The 20,746-nt window shown below is 41.2% G+C and overlaps 1 protein-coding gene and 1 long non-coding RNA gene across 2 annotated transcripts; one reads left to right on the top strand and one right to left on the bottom strand.

Moving 5' to 3' along the window:
* Window positions 1–578: 578 nt before the first annotated feature.
* LOC310759081 lies at window positions 579–3,851 on the bottom strand. Its single transcript, XR_014546189.1, has 3 exons — window positions 3,837–3,851; window positions 2,815–2,971; window positions 579–810 (listed from the first exon to the last, which is right to left on the bottom strand). It is a non-coding gene; the product is annotated as an uncharacterized lncRNA (long non-coding RNA).
* On the top strand, window positions 2,925–20,410 carry LOC310759061 (uncharacterized protein C6orf118). The gene is made up of 10 exons (XM_083605871.1): window positions 2,925–3,034; window positions 5,169–5,873; window positions 8,407–8,529; window positions 9,351–9,410; window positions 10,400–10,524; window positions 12,298–12,356; window positions 12,645–12,832; window positions 14,246–14,299; window positions 15,242–15,303; window positions 19,348–20,410. The coding sequence occupies exons 2-10, from the start codon at window positions 5,184–5,186 to the stop codon at window positions 19,442–19,444; spliced, it is 1,458 nt and encodes a 485-aa protein (XP_083461997.1). The 5' UTR covers window positions 2,925–3,034; window positions 5,169–5,183; the 3' UTR covers window positions 19,445–20,410.
* Window positions 20,411–20,746: the final 336 nt, after the last annotated feature.

Raw genomic sequence — 20,746 nt, 5'->3', positions numbered from 1 at the left:
TATGTGATATTTTAATTTCTTTTAATTGCCAAATATTCAGACTTCAGGCTGGTTCACACTGTAGTGGCAATGGTACATATGGTGCAGCTTGATACCTATGCACCCGATGACCATGTTAGGAGTAGTTTGGTATGTGTGGGCACTACACAAACCATCTGCAAGTGAGGGCAACCTATTTTCATAATGATGACTCACATTTGAAAGGGGGGGTTATTGGTTTGTTTTTGTTCATGTCTATTATGTATTTTACGTTTTTCCCCCTTTATTTTTAAGTTGTGAACTGCCCTGAGATCTACGGATGAAGAGCAGTATACAAATTTAATATATTATTATTATGGAAATAGGTTGCACTCACATACGCAGTGATTCCATGGATGGCAGAATCACAGGCTGCCTGCAGATGATCAGCAGATGCACTTTACTCTTGTCTGCCATTGGCACTGAAATTTTTTAATTTATGGTTTAGGTATATATACATATATCTATCCTTTTATGTTCTATCCCTTCCCCCACAGCAACTTTTAACCAGAATTGAGTTGTATTCCTTTTTACAATATAAAAGAGTCTCAGAAGTTAGGTAGATTGAAGTCATTTAATGTTCTTGGCAGTATTACGTAACTGCTATCTTTTTACAGTGTAAAATTTACATGCTTATATTAAGTACATGCATAGCCTTCCATCTCCTGGGATTTTGTTGCAAGTAGGTGTGTTTTTGGGTCGCATGGCATTGTCCCAGTCCAAACTTCAGCCTGCAAGTAGATGCTTGCTCGTCATTTGTGTCACATTTGGAGCCACCCTGAATCATTTCGCCTAAATAAAAGTTGAAAGAGGCCACAAGCTGTTAACCATTTGTGGAAGAAGTTAGAGAAAAAGGTTACAGAGGCCACGAATGCAAATGGATGGTGCAGTGGATGACATAATGGGGCAGGGCTGAGGAACTGCCCCTCCCCACACCAATGTCACTGCAGCTTACATGGTTGATGCTGGGGGAGCACAGCGGTTGTACCAATGGAGTCGATTGTGAAGCACATAATTTGACAAAATTCTGTATTCTCTGGTTTGTGTTAACGGGTTGGCGAGTCACTTGCTCAGTCAGTGCTAAAGCTATATAGAATATGTAAGGCATTTGTTTTCATAAAAAAAGTAGATGACCTGTAAGTCTCCACTTGGTTCTGGCAAGTTTTAAAAGCACTGTGATGCAGTCCGCGTGTTGTGCAATGTATAAGGCAACTACGTTTGTTCTGAGGACAACAGGTCATTCTCCCTAAATTGGCATTAGGAGACACAGAATATAGTTCTAATATAACAACCGATCAAAGGCACACCAGAGTAATTTTCATTGTTTTCTGACCAAAAACTGTGCTTGATTATATGGGAGTGTATTCCATACATTGGGTACGGGTGGCACTGTGGGTTAAACCACAGAGCCTAGGGCTTGCCGATCAGAAGGTCGGTGGTTCAAATCCCCACGATGGGGTGAGCTCCCGTTGCTCGGTCCCTGCTCCTGCCCAGCTAGCAGTTCGAAAACATGTCAAAGTGCAAGTAGATAAATAGGTACCGCTCCGGAGGGAAGGTAAACGGCGTTTCCGTGCGCTGCTCTGGTTCGCCAGAAGCGGCTTAGTCATGCTGGCCACATGACCCGGCCAATAAAGCGAGATGAGCGCCGCAACCCCAGAGTCATCCGTGAGTGGACCTAATGGTCAGTGGTACCTTTACTTTTACCTTTTACTCCATACATTAATAACGTAACTGGTTTGTAGATTTAGATCCATGTATTTCTAGGTTCTGGTGGGTTGTTCTGGGAAGAAAAAAACTTCAGAGGCAACACTATCCAGTTTTATTATATCTAAGGAGTTCAGGTGGGAAGTTATGTATAATGCTGAGGAAACTTTGTAAAAAATATGCAAGTGCAATAATTTAAATAGGTCTTTGCATCTATGAATTATAAATACTGTATATGGTATGTAATATTTTCATGTATTCATTTGCAGTCTTTGTATTTAAACGATTTCAAATCTTTACAATTATGTTTGTACAATAGAACATAAATGGTTTATTATGGTCTAGATAAGTTGTAAATAAGTCTGCAAAACCAAACAGCCAGAACATATGCATATCTGGAGTCCTATAGTGAATCCTATTTCTGCTTTAACAGCTGGCTGTAATGCAGCAAGGCATCTTCTGTGGATATGTAATTATACATATAAATATATGTATGATACATTAAATATTTAGAATTGTTCATAATTTTAATTGAATTATACAGACATATACATATATACATGTGAATATTACTGAATACAGAGATTTTTTTAAAAAAAGCATCTTGTGTTCATTTTTATTACAATTTCTGGGGAGAAGTGGGAACAGAAACCTCTGCTCAGTGTGTGTAGTCTATGAGTCTATAGGGGGAGCTGTATAAATAGTTCAATAAGGGTGCATAATCGAACTCATTTTTCTTGCTAATTTGAGAGGACTGCTGTATGATGTTAAGCACATGGAAGCATTTTTGTGTTTTCAAAAAATCCAGCATTAGTTTTGTTCTGATTGTTGATCGTAACAATATAAGCAGCTTGGAAACCCTTATTTCTGCTGCTGTGGCATTTTTTGGCTCTTTTGACCACCATCCTGCCTCTCATTCATCTCTACCTTACTTTGCACCACACCTTAAAGTTACTGTGTTTGATGCACACATATTGTATATTATGAATTCAGAACTTGAAAAAACTACCGCAGGCAATCCTATCTTGGAAAGTTTGCGATGTTCAGCACTTTTCAACCAGCTATCCTTTCAAACAAAGAAGTTGGACTCACCATTAAGAAGTTAAAATATCCTCTGTTGCAAATAAAGATTATCTCGTGGAATATCCAGGAACTGGGATTTTGCTTCTGATCAGGCCTGGTCACGCATGCATTGTTGTTTAACAAGCACAGGCAGTTTAAATAGAACTTGGAATGTTTGACTGGTTTCCTTGGGAACGAACCAGCATAAAAGCAGCAGTTAACGTCTTATACTTTGTGGAGTTTGTGAAATGTAAGTTAGTGCGCAGTTTAAATGCATTTTAGTAATCGGGTTTGTTAGAGTAATTGTTGGGAGTTTTTTTCTTGTTTTGAACAAGTAAGGAATTGTGTTGAATGAGTAAACCGTAAAAGCAAGACGCCACAAAAAAACAACACATATCTTGCTTACTTGAAGCTGGAATTTCTTGAAAGACTGCTACTTGTTAATTTCTTTTTCTTCCGTTATATTTAAATTAAAAAATAAGTTTCTTGCACTTAGCCATGCTGGTGTATTTATAGGTAATTTCTTATAAGATGACCCAAGCAATAAAATGTGTAGTGTTTTGCTATGTTTTGAACCTCTGCTGTTTTCTAAGTGATTGAAAAGTGTTTCTTGGTAGGAAACTCAGAAATCATGTTGAAGCTCAGAATTCCAACATAACATGTGGTGGCCACATGGACCAAAAGAGAGCGGGTGGCGCTGTGGTCTAAACCACTGAGCCTCTTGGGCTTGCCAATCGGAAGGTTGACGGTTCAAATTTGTGTGACAGGGTGAGCTCCCGTTGCTCTGTCCTGGCTCCTGCCAACCTAGGAGTTCAAAAGCATATCAATGCGAGTAGATAAATACAGTAGGTACTATTGTGGCGGGAAGGTAAATGGCGTTTCCGTGCGCTCTAGTTTCCATCACAGTGCTCCGTTGTGCCAGAAGTGGTTTAGTCATGCTGGCCACATGACCCGTAAGCTGTCCGTGGACAATCGCTGGCTCCCTCAGCCTGAAGTGAGATGAGCGCTGCATCCCATAGTTAACCATCCAGAGGTGGTTTTTTTTTTTTTACCTTTGCACATGGACCATTTCTCAACCAATCCTTGGCCAGGAGGGAAAGGATCATCTATGCAGTGCCTGGAGGCAATGGAGATCATGATCTAAGCAGAAAAGGAACTTTGGTCTTTACACTGTGGAACACTTCAAGCCACAACACACAGGATGGGCAGGCAGACCCTGTACCAGACAGTGGGTGCTATTTAGGGATATAGCAGGCTGACTAAAGGATATGATGGGTACACATTCCCACCCTTCCACTTAGAATAATTAATAATAATTTTATTATTTATACCCCACTGATTTGGCTGGCTTTAAAGACTTTTAGAAGACATCTGAAGGCAGCCCTGCATCAGGGAAGATTTTAATGTTTGACATTTTATTATGCTTTTATATGTGCTGGAAGCTGTCCAGAGTGGCTGGGAAAACCCAGCCAGATGTGTGGGGTATAAATAATAAAGTTGTTCTTGTTGTTGTCATCATTTCCATTAAATCCTATAACTTGATCCAGCCTTCATTCCCAAGGTGGATGTTATTTCCCACATAGCACAAGTAGTGATTCTTCATTTTGCCCAAACACCCTACACCTTGAGAAATGCAAGTAGCATAGCTGGCATGTTAGTCTGAAATTTAAACAAAAGGCATTCATTTGTCTTTGCTTTTTTCAAGTAGCCCTTCTTTGAATAATAACAACAATCTAGCTTTACCACCTGAAAGTGCATTTGGATGCATGTCAGCCTACTGGTCCCTAGTAAAATAGCCATCTTAGCAGGATAGGCTTAAGGACATATACAAAATATCCATGCGGTTTTTATGACATATATTCACTAAATGCAATAGCTCGCTGCAGATGACAATATAGATAGAATAAACACATGGAGAGTGGGGCAGCCATTGGCCATATCACAAACGTCTGTGTTCATACAAAGCTGAATACGGATCCTATGTGTACAACAGATCCTACGGGTACAACTTATATGCAAGCAACCTGTACTCTGCATTTTTGTTTTTATGTACATAGACTCTGTGCACAGTTTTGGCCAGTGAGTGAAAACCTTTCTTCTCACACTCATTCTGACTGCATTTCTGCCTATATAGTCCAGTGTGACAAACAATCCTCTGGAGTATGAATTGGGGAAGAGAGGTGCAAAATAAAGGGAGCGTTTGTTTTGGCTGGGAGCGGTGCTGTTTTCCTAAAGGAGAGGCATTATAGTGTGGTGGGGTTAGGTCAACTGCATCCAGATATCCAGTGTGAACCAAAATACTTCCAGAACTCTTGATGGAAGACAAGAGACACCGAGATGAGTGTTTCTTTTGCTTGACCTGACCATTCTGTTTGTATGCACAGCGGTGAACATTCCTCATGGCAGGCGAGAACCAAAAAAGCAGCCTCAAGGACCTCTTAGACAGAATGGAAAAGGCCCACAAAGCTGACATTCAGCTTTACACCTCTGGCCACCTGAACCATGACAAGCTTTATAAGCCCCAGCAATGGATCAAGAACAACTTTTGGGAAAGTGCCAAAAAATCTGCACTAATCCTCACAAAAAGAACCAATTTCACAACACCCAGTGTGGTATCCAGAAAGACACAAGCTACCTTGAGCAGCTGTGTGGACTCAACACCCACACCCACCCGTCCCAAATCTGCTTCTCAGTCATGTTTTCAACCTCGGGCATTCAAGGCCAGCTACAGATCTCCAGTGAGCACTTCCCTCAATTCCACATCTTTCAAACAGCAAAGAAAAAAGGATGCTGAGGAGGCAAAGGAGGAACTGGGCATTTTTCAAGAGCAACTTATCAGGGAAGAGCTGGAGGTTCCGGAGATGAGAACGTTGAAATACAAACCGACAATCAACAGTCGGCTTTGTGCCATGGAGGAGACGAAAGATGAATACCAATTCTTTCCTTCTTACTTGGCTGGTGTGACCAGAACGGACCAGTTTCGCAAGTTCATGCAGTTTCAGAAGGATGTGATTGCAAAGCAAGATTTGCTGAAGAACGACTTTATTGGGAGCGATTCAGCAGAGCACCATGAAAGGACGTTGGCTCAGGCAAGTAAAGGGTAGTGTGGAATGAGAGAGGAACACAGGCTCCCAACACATGTAAAACTCTGGAAAATGATAGGGGGGTGGGAATCAGTGTTGTGGGCAAGCCATGTATTCATCTTGAGATGATAATTGGTTGTCTATTAGAAGAGTGAGAAATATCACTAGGCCTCAGCCGGGTATTCAAGTTCTCAAACCTGTCATCTGCTAGAATGGGTTCAATTAACCAGCAGTGGTTGGTGGAGCAGGGTGGAGTGGGTTGGCTCTGCTCACCTGGCTTCCAAATGTGGAGGTTGCTGAGGGTAACCAAGAGGACAAAGGTGAAGGATAGACCCCATTGCTGTTTCCACACTACACTGACCCCACCACTTCCTCTACTCTCCCCCTCTTGGTTGCTAGCAGTGATCTCCACATTGGGAAGCCAGTCTTGAGCAGTGCCACCACACCCCACTCTGCACCACCAACCACTACTGCAGCCCACTGTCCCCACAAATTCTGAATTAACCCTTCAGCAGCTTTGTAGGAACCCAGTTTAATTAGATTGTCTGGAAATGCCAAAACTGTCATGAAATTCTGCTCAATATTGATCTAGAGCAGATTCCAACGTATAGTTAGCAGAGTAAAAACTTACAGGTTTCCCCAAAAATAAACCAGAGGCAATTGTATTTCATAGGACTAATTTAGCCAGCTAGCCCTGGTGATCATCTAATTTTTATTAGATGGATTTTCCCCTAAATTGATTTTTGAATTTATTGTTATTCACACTTTTATACTGTATTTTATGCTGTTTTTTGTTGTATCACAATTAAGTGTTTTAAATTTGTTGTTAGCCACTCTGAGCCCGGTTTTCTGAACTGGGAAGGGCGGGGTATAAATAAAAATATATTATTTATTATTATTACTATCCAGCAGAGTTTTACTGCTACCAAAGGCAAATGAGCATAATGGTCACAAATCCAATACATTCTGGATCGGCACTGTCCATAAGAAGTCCAATTGCAGCAGACTTGACTTAAACTTACAATAACTTATAATAAGACTAAACCTTAACACTGTTTACAGCGCACCACACCAGAAGGAGAGACAGAAAGAGAAAGTGAAACCTAGGCTCCTTCTGGCCTTACTATTATAATAATCATGACCTTAACAGAAGAGATAACAGAACCAGTTTAAGCCAGCTGTACTTGTCTTCTCTGAAGGAGTCACCCAAACATCCTGAACCTTTAGCTTGTTTCTTTCACATGGAGAAGCTTCCAGAACTCTCTTGAATAAATTAGAATAGGAAAGATCTCTACACATCAGATCAATACTTTATGTACCAAGAAATGTAAACTGACAAAAACTGCCACAGACTGTGGATTAGGGCTTTAAAGGCCAAAAACAACACTTTAAATTGCACCCAGAAGCTAATACGTAGCCAACACAACCGGTATAGTATCAATGAATTATGTTCTAATTCCCACAAGCATTCTAGTAGCTGCTTTCTAGCTCTTGTGGCAATCTGTCCTGACTCTCACCCAAAACACGAGGACAGAGTGAAGAGTTCTGGGCCCAGGCAAGAAGTTCAGAACAGAAAAGAAGCAATGAAGATGTCCCAATAAGTTTCCAATCCCCTCCTGCAAAACTTTCAAAGATGAGGCATGGTACACTTAGCTGCAAGAGTATCTCACCTTATGAGAAGGCTGAGTTAGTAAACATGCACTCCACCTGGGTGGGTGAGTCTGTTCCTACCTACAGAGGTGGAGTCTGGTCCTTGGCTCCATCTTCCCCTCCTGTTCAGCCTCTGCTGCCTCTGGCTCAGCCATCCTTGGTGGGTGATCAATACTGTCCTCAGCCCCAGTGAGGCTCTCCACTGAGCAGGAGGGCTAGAAGGGGAAGAACCTCTACCCCCAGTTCCCATGATTCACCCCTCCATCTGCTTTCTTCTCCGCAGCCTGAGCCTGCCAATTCATGCCTGATCCTGACAGGGCCATGGGGCTTATGAACACATTCACTGTCTGCTAACATCTAAGGAGACAGAATAGGTGGTTGAATGAGATGTTTAGTGTTGTTACTGACGTTCCAGAAACTTTGTCCCTTGATTCCCAAAACATGAATAAAGTTTGCAAAAATTGAGAAATTATACAAAGAAACAGTTTGCATAATTTAGGCAGCAGAATCCAGCCCTTCTTGGCCTTGAATATGTATTGCCCAGGGCATGAAGGACTTTATTGGTTGTATTATTTTTTTTAAGAAAACAACAAGAACAACAACAACCATGGAGTATACACAGCAAGGGAGAAGTTGGGTTCCTGGAAGAAGTAACATGATCTTTGGATACTACAGGATATAAATTGTACAAATGTTCTCTTCAGGAACTTGCTTGCCTTTCTATGAACCAAAACACCATCTATGATGGGGCTTACAGCTCTTCCCTATTTGGAAGAGAAATTGGTTTGGAAGTGCTTGGGATCTGACTGTCTGAAATTTATATTTGGCCTGCATGCCAAAGGGATCAGATCTGAATAAACCTTGTGAATTTCCTTCTCTTCCTTCCCAGGCGCTTCGGAATATCTGCGACTGCAGCCGGCCTCATTTCAACCGGTTGCAGGCTGTTGGTGACGTTTTTGAAGATATCTGCAACAGTTCTTTGATATTTGGTGACATACTGAAGGAAGTGAAAGTATGTGCTGTTCCTAACATTTAAGCCGGTATATCCCGAGCCCCTGGAGGCTTGCTTTGGCACCTGTGATGCCTTTAACACCGAATTCATTTTCAACTAACAGTTGCTTAGTTAACAACATCATTGTGGCTCTATGTAGCTCACACAACCTCTCAATATCACACAGGATACAAAGGGATATTTGTACAAAGTTATGCTATGAAGGATGTGCATGTTTTCTCTAGTAAATGTGCTAGAAATCCCCCCCTTCTCTAAAAGAAAAGGAAAAAAGCCCAATTTTGGACAATTTATGAAAAAAGAAACTGCATTTATGAATTATCAAAGGAAAGGGAAAATTTCAGTGAAATTCTCATTGGTGGCTGCAGGTTTTTTTTATTGTGTTTAACCTGCTTTCAATGTGGCCAATGAGTTTCATGAGTGCCCTTTCATTCTATAAATAATATTTTGGGTGGTCTGCCTTCTGCAGCCTCCCTGAATTCTCACACTTCCTGAAAACCGCATGACCTCATCAGCTGGGCTTTTCTTGAAGTGCAGGAAGGCAAGAAGGGCTGACTAACATACTAAAAGTCATTGATACATAGAATAAGTGATAGCTCTCAAATAAAATGTACAAATTAAAACTCTGGGTATCCTTTGCAGCTGACCACTAGCTTATCAAGTTCTTTCGTATCTTATAGGAAATTTTAAATGTATTTGAAGATCAGGAGGGAGTGGGGTGTCCCGCCTTTCCAAAATCACTGTGTGGGAACAAAGAACACCTAAGTGCCGTCTCTAAGCTATGTAGATAACTGATTGTCTAACTTTCTTGTTTGGCTTTACAGACTGAATATGAACTCTACATGCTGATCCTGCTGGAATCTCTCCCTACAATGCAGTACAGAGTAAAAAAATCATTGTTTGTTTTTCAATATAATGCAATGTATGAATCTGTCTGGGCCTGTCCCAGTGCTCCTTTGTTGTAAACGTAATGGATGGCACTTTCTGTCATCCACACTTCACATAACATGTGCCCCCAGTTTCAGGCAGCACAGAACTCAAGCATCCCTTACGTCTAAAGGTATAGCTGGGTTAGCCTTCTGTGTGTGCTCTATTAGGCCTCCTTAGCACTTGAAGTAGAATGAACTTAATTTATTTTATTTATTAAACTTGTATACCGCCCTGTACCCATAGATCTCAGAGTGGTTCACAACATTAACTTCAGTATGTGTGTGTGTGTGTGTGTGTGTGTGTGTATAATACATAATAAAAATAAGAACAGAAACAAACCAATAATTTCCTCTTTCCACAGCAGATTTGAAAGGGCATTGGATGTCAATCAGCCAAAGTCCTGCTTGAGGAGGAAAGTTTTTGCCTGGTGCTTAAAGGTGTATAAAAAGCAGGCAAAGAACTGAGTTAGATTTTTCTTCTTCTAGGACGTTTCTAGCACAGGGAAGCATTCTATCCCTCACCTGTAGTTCAGATTACAGATTACTCATCCTGCTGTAAGTTTGGATCTGGCCTGTGTACTGTTGTCCCGTACTGAATGTTGCTCAGTATTTGTAATTGGCCTTTATGCAGCGACATGAATCATAGGCAGTGTACACACCACGCATTTAAAGTAGCCCTCTCCCCGAATTCTTGTAACCGTAATTGTAAAAGGGCTGCTGGGAATTGTAGCTCAGAGAAGGGCAAAACTACAGTTCCCAGGAGTCAATGGTGTGTGTGTGTGTTAAATCTATGGTGTGTTAAATGTATGCACATAAACACAAACTCAATATATGTTCTGTCACCCCAGTTAAGAATAATAGCGCAAACTGGCTTTGCTCACAGCTATGCTTCCCTCCTGCTGGAATGTCCTAATGGTTATCTTTGTCATTCCACCACAATATAGACCTTGCAGAATGAAGTCAAAGGCATGGAGAAGAGGGCAGCGATGACTCATGAAATAGAAGAGAATAGGCAGGAGGTACAGCATCTTGTGCAGAAATCCAGACTGGCTTTAGCAAGAAATGAAGAGTAAGTTGTGTAAGTGTGAAATGTTTATACAACACACACACACAGAGCCTTAACCAGGGTAGCCAATATTCTTGTGGGTTTGGTAGGCACAGCACCAAGGCCTAGACATAGATTTTGCCAAATGAATTGGCCTGCAGGGATGTGGGCAGGGAATTCAATTGGCACTTACAGGTGAACCTACCCAACCTGCAGTTTCTGAACCAGGATGTGAAGAAAACTCAGCCAACTTTTGAAATTTGCACTTCTCTGAATTTTGCGATGTGGTTCTTCAGCCACACAATGTGTTAAAATATGCATATACTAGGGTAAACGGATTGGTGAAACTAGCATATAAAAATACATGTAATAAGGGGCCATGGCTAGGCAAAAATACATAGAGTTGTGTATGTGAGGAGACAGTTGCATGAAAATGCTGCTTAATTTTCAAGAGGACCTTTTTATTATTAAAAATAATCAGAAACTGATGTGGAAATGTGCAGAACTGAATTTAAGGGTGGAAAAATGAAAAACAGAGAAACCAAAAATGGACAGATTTGCTTATATCCAGAGTTCCACACCTTCTGAATGTTCCACTATTGTCCTTCAATAATGCTATTAATGGGGCAGAAATAAGTAACTGGTACAGACAGAGAGGTGTTTTTTGGTGGTTGCTCCTGTTTCTGTCTTTCTTCGGTGGCTCAAAAAGTCTCACCCGTTTTACCTTCTTACTTATCACATCATAATCCATTTGGCACAGACCAAAAATTTTCGGCTATGAATATATGTGGTGTCTTAGGCTCCAAGCCTCCACACAGTCAGGCAGCTTAACCCCTATTCATGCTAATGGGATCTAAGTACATTTGTGCAGTGCAGTTCCAAAATTACTTACTCCTAGTTGCATTCAGTTCAACAGGACTTGTTCTCTAATAACAATGTTATGGACTTGCAGGCTTAATCTCTTGCCAAAAGTCCTGGAACTTATTGGCCGTTTTCCCAGTAAAAGCAGGATGTGAACAAAGTCTGTCATGCTTTCTGCTTCTCTGTTATATCCATGAATATTCATGCCCTCAGAATGATATCAACAGTATATTATTAAAAGTAACTTTGAAACCTTGAAGGAGACTTCTTGGTTGCCTGCACTAAAATCTCGTAGGGCTCTTAAAATGATTGTGTAGACACATCCCTGATGAATCAAGGAACTCACTTTACTGTCTGGCCTTGACAAATGTTCAGAGCTGTACATGTGGATTTACAAATTGTCCCATACGATAGAACTGGGGGAAAACTATGTATGTTGCTAACCCCAGAAATTAGCACCTGCAATGTGTAGGGCTGAGTGAAGCCAACCTAGTTTGATGTGCACTTATAATAACGTCAGCCTTTGCAAGGAGTGCTTCCCCCCCCTTTGTTTTGTTTGTCATTCACTGATATCCTGCCTTATGGCTTACGCCTGACACCCACAAAATAAAATACCCACAAAAGGTAAACATGGAAATGACTGGAGAATATGGCCCTTGTTGTTTATATTTGAGAAAAGGGCAATCAGGAGAATCTGACTGCTATCCAAGGGCTTCTGCCTTTCATTCATGCAGCTAATAAACTGGTGGGTGAGCAAACACACAGTGCACGTTTGGAGTCATTTTGCATTTGGAGTAATCCTCATGTAAACACATTCAACAGGATCAGCTCTTCCACTTTTGCTTGGGTCTGGTGTATATTGTGCAAGTCTTAAAACACTGCCGCTGCCAGACTGGAATGAATTAGAGGCTTCATTTTCCTTCTTTTACATTTCAGATTAAGAAATGAATTGGAAATGGAGCTGTGGATGAGCCAGTCTTATGAAAAAATGACAGGTGAGTGGTAGCTTTGCTTTGAACAATGGGACTGATGTGTTGGGTGCTTTATGGATCGTACAGAAGAACTGTAAAATCAGTGGGCATTGTCCAATGTTGCACTCTGAGCTTGACTAATATTGTGCCATAGTTCTCTACAGTGTCAGGCTGCTGAGAGAGACATCCTGCTGAGGGAAAAGCTACTTCACTCCTTTTCTCTCCTCAACCTGTTTGGCTTTTGCCTTTGGATTGCAAGGTTGCAGCTGCAATGCTCCATTCCAAATCACCATCATGTTTTTGCACCTGCAGAAAAGGAACGGAAGGAGGCGTCCAAAGCACAGACTCCTGTCCTTTCCAACGCTGAGCTACTTGCATCCTTGCGGTGCCAAGTTATCACGACATGGGAGGAAATCCAAGCAATGCAAAAAGAAATTAAAGAAACGATGGCGGTTGCTGGCATCGCCAACATCCGAGAAAAGACCGTTAAAGAATTAGAGGTAAGATCCAAGGGTATAATGAAAAGGTAGGTGGGGATATCACCATGTTCCATTCTGTTGAAGGTGGTATGCCTTAGTTTTATGTTTTTGGGCTCTGTGATTCCGTGCAAGGTTGTGATCTTGCAAGTTTTGCCTGAAAACATGTGTTTGGGGGCTCTGTGAGCTCACATAGGTCACATGACTCACACAGGAGCACAGCTGGGAAGACACACATCCTGATTTCCAGCAGCAACAAGTTGGAGAGTGTTAAGTTGTGGGAGAACATATCAGACGACACAGCGATTCTTCCAAAGCAGCTCTTTATTTATAAGCTGGAACAGAACTGAACTGAGGAGCTCAGTCAGCCTGCTTATATAGAGCTCCACTAGAATGCAACAGTAACCATTTTCTGTAACTAGCCAATCACTGAACGTCACTTTCGATCCTTCATTTGCATAACTATCTACAGTATCCCCCTGCTGGCCCAGGGTGAGAACTTCAGTACATAACAGAAAGTATGCAATTAAACACACACACATCCACTAAAACATGCAGATTGTTAAAATAAAAACACCACAGCACCAGTCCTTTCTTTAAGAAACAGCCACTTCCCAAAAGCCTGTTTGAACAAGAAAGTCTTCACCTGCCAGAAAATAACAAGGAGAGAGCCAGTATAACTTTTCTTGGAAGGGAGTGCCAAAGTCTGGGAGCAGCCACCAAGAAGGCCCTCTCTCGTGGCCCTACCAAGCGTACTTTGGTTAAGGCTAACCACAGCTTAGGGTATGGATGTACTGCTAAACTGTGGCTAGCTGAAATCAGAATCAAAAGTGAAGCAAAAGTTTAAAATCTTCTCATTGGAGGAAGAAACTCACAAACAAAATGAACTGTGTCAATATTTCAGGGCATTCTAGAAAAGGAACAATGGCTAGGAACAGTGAACGAATCCATGACAAAGGAAAGGGGATGATCATCTCTTCTTATTGTTTTTCTTTCTTTCACATTTTACATATATCTGAGCAGATAGCAATGTATGTAGGTGTAAAACATGAGCTTCCTGTTATGTTATTTGAACAGTGACAAACTGCCCCTCAACATTTTATTTGCCTCTTGTGCAATACCAAGCAAGATGGTAATACCAACTCAGACAGAGCTTAGCAGCGCCTCCCCACAATCCGGAAGGTGATTTTTTAAAAAAACGTGTAAGGGATTCTGGACAAACTTACAGGAAGCTTGCAAGTATAAAAATGGTTTGAAAGTATTAAAAATGGTGTGTGTGTGTGTGTGTGTCCAATATTGAATTCGTAGTGCTGCTCTTTACTTTTTGACATTCTTATGATTCTATAGGATTATGACATTAGCAAAATATTACAGTCTTTACTGATCAAAAAAGATGGCAAGACATTTACGAAGGTGCATATTTATGATTTTTTACAGGGTGAAGCATCAAAGCTCCAGGCATCTAACAAGTTTCTTAAAAAACAAATAGGAGTAAGTTTGTTTCATTTTTAGTCAAATACATAAATTCAATACATCAAAAACTGCATCATTAGAAAAGGTACTTGCCCTACGGCTACTAAATGTTTTGGAAAACGGTTTATCTGTCTGTCTGTTCTTTATGGGTTCAGATACCTCGTGAGATATCATTGTTTGATGTGACTGATCCCAAGATGGAGGAGTGGGTTTTGGCCCATGTTTGGACACTACTGTCCAAACTACTGGGTGCTACTACTGGGTGCCATTTTGAATCAGGATGGTGGACTGAAATATTCCAGACCACAGTGCAGCAGTCTGGGGTTTTGTCAGGGGGTGAGGCATTGGACAGGAAGAAGGAGAGGCAGGCAGACTCTACAAAGAGCAGTGTGGGACTTTTTGCAAAAGGGCTTTCAATCAGCCCATGCTGCGCTTTCTCACTAGGATAATTACATTATCCACTTATAAATTTCAGGCTGGGTACTTTTCACAAGTCTGCTATATATTTTCTGCCTACTATGCATTTGGACAACGCTTAACTAGCATGATAGTTCCTGAAACAAAAAACAAACAAACAAAACAGATTTCTATCTATGTTTAGGTACAGTTGGGTGCCATTTTGAATCAAGATGGCAAACTGAACTTTCCAATACTGCACTGATTTTAACCATTGAGTTCAAAACTTTTTTGGTTCTTAGAATTCCCGAGCTGTGCCATGTGCAGAGCTGATACCACCAACATTTACATATATAGACCTATATATATGGCACTCATTTCATCAGTATATGTACGTCAGCATCATTAAGTCACATATATAAATATCTATAAGTTCTATATGTAAACAAATAGCTATGAATAGGCATTACATATCTTTATCAGTCATCTGTGAATCGCGTGGATGTATATTATATCAACCAATTTGTTTTGAGTAAAGAATCTGTCTCATTTTGTGTTTCTCAGGATGCTGAACAGACAATCACAAGTGCATTACAGAGGCAGAAGTTTAGTGAGAAAAGCCAGCGGTGAGTCTGAACCTTTTAATAATAAACTAGTAAAGGTAAAGGGACCCCTGATCATTAGGTCCAGTCATGGCCGACTCTGGGGTTGCGGCGCTCATCTCGCTTTATTGGCCGAGGGAGCCGGCGTACAGCTTCCGGATCATGTGGCCAGCATGACAAAGCTGCTTCTGGCAAACCAGAGCAGCACAGAAATGCCGTTTACCTTCCTGCCAGAGCGGTACCTATTTATCTACTTACACTTTGACATGCTTTCAAACTGCTAGGTTGGCAGGAGCAGGGACCGAACAACGGGAGCTCACCCCGTCGCAGGGATTTGAACTGCCGACCTTCTGATCGGCAAGTCCTAGGCTCTGTGGTTTAACCCACAGCGCCAGCCGCGTCCCTCAATAATAAACTAGGCGAGGCTTAAATTGTGCCTGAGCTCACTCAGAGTAACCTAGGGCTTAACTATGGAGTGCATTCAGCAAGAGCAGATGAGAGTGACCCTGAACAACAGCATTTCTCTCATTACTGAGTAAATGTAGAGTCCCCACACATCAGGCATTGGAAAAAAGGTCCCCGGATCAGAAGGTGGTGCTTCCACATAAATCCGAGTTCCATAATATTTTATTTTTTAACAAATCTTGAGGACTGAAGCCAGATATGGCTCTGTTCTTTATACTACCTGCCACAGATTGGTTATGGAATCCCCCTTACATTATATTTACATCGTACACATGCACACAAAAACATTAAGCAAGGCTGCAGTCTTCTGGACACTTATCTGGAAATAAGTCCCCTTGAACTCTGTGGAGTTTACTTTGAGTTACACCTACATAGGGACATGTGCCATGTTAGGGATTGTGAGGAGAGCACACACGATGTATTCAGTCAAGGGACTTGTGCCAGCCACCCAAACTGCAGCAAACAATCACTGTTTGTGACAATCTGTGGTGATGACCCTTTGAAAGGCCTTATACCAACATAACTGATTGCTCTACAGTTGTGAGGTGAACAAACAGTAGCTCTCTCTGGGACAACTGGTGTGAGAGCTTTCGGTAAGTGCAGAAAAATTTAAAAAAGCCATCAGAGGATGGTCACCAAAAGATTATTTCTAGCCAAACTTCCATTCATCCATTTGTTAGTCGCTAACAGTCAGTGAAGGGATTTTGTAAAGATGGAGAAAAACATGTGCTGTTATTCAGCACCATGAAGAGAAAAGCTAAGCCTGCTCTGCCTTGATGACATCGGAAAAGGAAAATGCAGAAGGATATGAACAGCTCATTTTCCTGCAAGAATAATGGAATTCGTTATGTCAGAAGTTAAAAAAACCCAAACCAAACCACAGTGGTGTTATTTTAAAATCATTGAAATATGGCTATCCTAGAGGTTATTGGCAATAAAATATTAAGGCAATTAGCAGCAGATAATAGTGGGATACAAGGTTAATTAGTCTCTTTTATAGGCTGTTAATTATTAAAAGTAATTAGCCGGGAGACAGTTAAAGAAATGCCCTTACTAAATATTTTTTAATGTGTTAAACTTTTAAGACGATTTCCAATTTTGCTCCCAGTGAAAGTGCGCGTTCAGATTCCTTTAAATTGTACCATGCCTTGGAGATATTTGCATAATAAGACAGTTTATAAATGAGGGTGCTCCCAATTTTTGCCCTCCTTTTATTATGATTCTCATTTTGGGAGCTGGCGTCAGTCTCCTTCATTATAGATTAGGGAATTTGAAAGGCTGTGAGGAGCCTGAGAATCAAAGTCTGTCTGGGAGGCATAATTGAAGGAGGGTGTCTAATTGCGTGAAGTCAGAACTGGATCATCTCCCCCCCCCCTCTTGCCCTTAGTGCTCAGAAGCTTATTTAAATGGCATTAATTAGCGGCAAGGCACAGATTAATAACGAGACTATTCAGTCCCCAAAGGAGCAACTTATTGGGTGCTCTGTGATGTTATCTGCTGAACTGAAGGCAAAATGTGTGACTAAGTCAATATTTACCTGCACACAATATACCCAGCTGGCTTAGCTCTTGTTACCAACTCTCCGTAATATAGAATCACACATAGCCCAACCCACCCATGAACCTAAGAAAGAACTAGAGGAACGAATCGGATGCATATCCAGATGTGCATTGGAATGAATGTGCTTGCATGTATGGATACTGCCTCTCCACACTGAATTGCTTTCAGTAGCCCACACATTTGAAACACACATCTCCAGCCATATTTTGATACAATGGGTTATGCATAAATCCTGTATCTTCACTGAAACTGGGATTAGATTAGGATATTAGAGTTGGAATGGACTACAGAGGAATATTCTTATATTTCTATTCACTCCCTAAATCAACATATGCAAGCTCGAATGTTGTTGTTATTGCTGCTGCTGCTGTTAGTGTTAAATTTCTTTATCCTACACTCTACCTTTGAGATGTCCAAAGTAGTTTTCATTGGGGTCACATGCAATCCCCCATCCAGTGGCTCAGGGGACATACTAGATAGAGAAGAGGTGCATTGCAGAAAAGTCCCTGCTAACAAAAAAGCTCCTGAAGACTTTGTCAGCTTCAACCCAGGTAGGAACTAGCACTTGTAGAAGACGAACACCCTTGGCCTCATCCAGGCTTCCCTTTGTGCCATGTTTCTAAGCACAGTCTGTGCTTTAAAGCTCTGTGTCTAAACACTTTTTTGTTTTTTGCCCCAGCGCTTTCCCCATCGAAACCCACTCCTACCTACTCTTACCGCTGAATCAGAGCAAATGACAACCCACAGAAAACCCAATTTTGCTGTTTGTTCTGATTCAGCTGTGGAAATCCGCGGGGGCAGGGGAGCTGCCCAACCCAGAGCTTGAAAGTACAGATCTTTGCCTAGAAAGCAGAGACACTAAGTTCCACCCAGCATGGGGGGGGGGGCAGCTCGGCGTGTGACATCTCACATGTGATGCACACATGTGATGTCATGCGTGTCAGGAGGAGCCTGCAAGTCCTGATGAGGCCCACCACCACTGTGAGGGGGGACAATGAGGCCCACCACCGCTATGGAGAGGCCCGGCAAGCCCGCCACCATCGCAGGAAGGCCCGGCAAGCCCAAGCCCCTCAAGATGGGGGGGGGGCTCAACTCCACCCAACATACTTGGGGGGGATAGAGTTGGTGTGGGGCAAAAGGTAAGTGTGGAGGAGCCCTAAGAGCCCATCTCCCAAACATGCTCTCACTATAAGGAGGACTTCCTGTATAGATGGCATCATGACAGGAACATTCTGGAACAGTCTTGGAGACCACAATAGACACAGAACATTGCTTCTCCACAGAACATTGCTTCATATCCTATGAAGTAAATGAATGAAAGAATTGATTTCTTATGAACACAGACCAGAAATACAGACATATACGGCAATAGAGAACAGGTAAAAGGTTAAAACTAAACTCTATAAATACTATTTACATGGTAAATAGTACAGATATAAAACAATCGAAATATGTAGGATAAAACCTTAACCGCTAATTTAAAATATGTGTGCTAAGACATTGACCTTTGGATTCATTCAGGGCTTTTCTCCTTAATTGTATAGCAACAGCAGCAGCAGTGAATTTAGCCACTTTTGAGGTAATCTCTGGTTCCCTGTTCTCTATTAGATATTTTAAGTTGTGGCCATCAGATCTGCTTGGGATTCGCTGCATGACTGGAGTGATAAATACTGAAAGTATATCTCTGTAATAATGGCAGTACAGTAGGACATGAATAACAGTTTCAACTTCCTTCCAACTGCATGGGCATATTCGCTCTGAATATGGGAGGGCATTGAATCTGGCAAGGGTAAAAGATCTTCTAAATTTGAGTCTTTCTAGCTTAGATAAATGAACAGTTGACAATTTCTCCCCTGTAGATTGTCTAGTGCTAAATCAACATGGACTAGTGAGAAGATGGGAGAGCAAATTACTCTTTCCCCACAACATTTGAGGCTACTCTTTAATAAAAAAAGTAGAGAACAGTTTGGTGGGGTGCTTCAGCCAAATACTTGCCACATTGGGTTTTGCCACAAGTGTGTTGTTGTTTTCTTTTGTTTTTAGGCATCTGTGGGGGATGGTGGAGGACTTCTTGACACCTGAAGGAACAGAAAGATGCTTTGTGCCACTAGAACAATCATCTTCTGATGATTCTTTGTGATAAGAATGAAACAGTACTGTGAAAAATGAATGATGAGAGATATTTGAACTTGTGCATTGTATGCTACTTGAAAAAACAAACATACCAGAAATATGTCTCTATTCTTTAGCATATGTGAACATGTATTATGACTCTATAAAATGCTAATTCGGTTTCCCATAGGTTGCTTCTTGTTCTGACAGAAAATTTCCCACCATACTTGAAGTTTGCTGTGGCAAATCTGGGTTCTGTTGCCATAAACAACTGAAAACAGATTAATTACTTTCCTTTACTCAAGAAGTAAAGTGAATGACAGACAGAAGATACAGCAGTTTCAAAATATGTACTATTGTCTACTTCAAAATTAAGTCCAGAGTAATCTTTCAAACTTTTCAATGGAGTACTTGGATGGTTTGACTGTAAGGATATTTTCCACTGTGACTTTGATTTATTCCCCTGAATGCCATTAAATGGCACATATAAAATCAATCCACTGACTGAGTCATTAAAATCACACACTAGCCCATCTTCTTCCAATACATGTTCTCAGTCTTCCATAAAATTAGGTTTACGTGTGATTTGATTTTGGAAATATTTATGTGCCCTCCTCCCCAACCACTGTACAATTATGTTTATGCTACTGCCATTGTTGTTGTTTTTTTTAAAAACCAGCTGGTGCAAAGGACCAATTTACTAATTCATGTGGTATAAGTCTCAAAGTAGCTTGTGCAATTTTTTGTTTACTGGAGAGTCTATCAGAAAGAAAAGACTAGCTCACATCCATTACAGTTTCTTTGAGAACCTCCCAAATCCTTTGTACCATTATAGGATTCAATGTTTATTAGCTTCTTGGAGCAAATCATCCAAGACACTGCAATAGAGATGAACAATTCCTTTTCCTGATAGACCCCTCACAAAGAGCTCATTGCTTGAAATGTATTGTGATTTTTTTGAACCACATTAATAAATTGGTCTCTCTTCCCTGTTGCCATTCTCTTTGTTTCCGCTTTGTAGTGCTCTCCTTTTGATACATTTTACTGTTTTGGTTACCTAGTCATAGCCTGTATACCAGCAATCGATATATAAAGATGAAGGCATTTTCTGCATTTGCAGTCTGATCAGAATTATTTGTGACATGCGCCTCTTTGGCTTCAAATGAGGTGTAAGGCTTGCCTTAGTTAATTCCAATGTGGGAATTTTAACAGAAAAAGAGCTTTTTGCTGTGCCCATAGGAATGGCGGGGGAAAAAATTCATCAGGTCCAAAGCCCATATGGGAACTCATATTTGGGGGATCAAGGGCTCTGGGTGGGAGCAGGGAGAAG

This window comes from Podarcis filfolensis (genome assembly GCF_964270895.1).
Source record: "Podarcis filfolensis genome assembly, chromosome: 3".
Classification (NCBI taxonomy): domain Eukaryota; kingdom Metazoa; phylum Chordata; class Lepidosauria; order Squamata; family Lacertidae; genus Podarcis; species Podarcis filfolensis.
This window is presented reverse-complemented; position numbering and strand designations above follow the sequence as displayed.

What these genes read in the sequence shown, in the direction of transcription:
- LOC310759061 (XM_083605871.1), top strand. Translation starts at nt 5,184, where the DNA reads ATGGCAGGCGAGAACCAAAAAAGCAGCCTCAAGGACCTCTTAGACAGA. An exon ending in GCTTTAGCAAGAAATGAAGA is followed by an intron (nt 10,525 to 12,297) that starts GTAAGTTGTGTA and finishes TTTACATTTCAG; the next exon opens with ATTAAGAAATGAATTGGAAA. An exon ending in TTCTTAAAAAACAAATAGGA is followed by an intron (nt 14,300 to 15,241) that starts GTAAGTTTGTTT and finishes TGTGTTTCTCAG; the next exon opens with GATGCTGAACAGACAATCAC.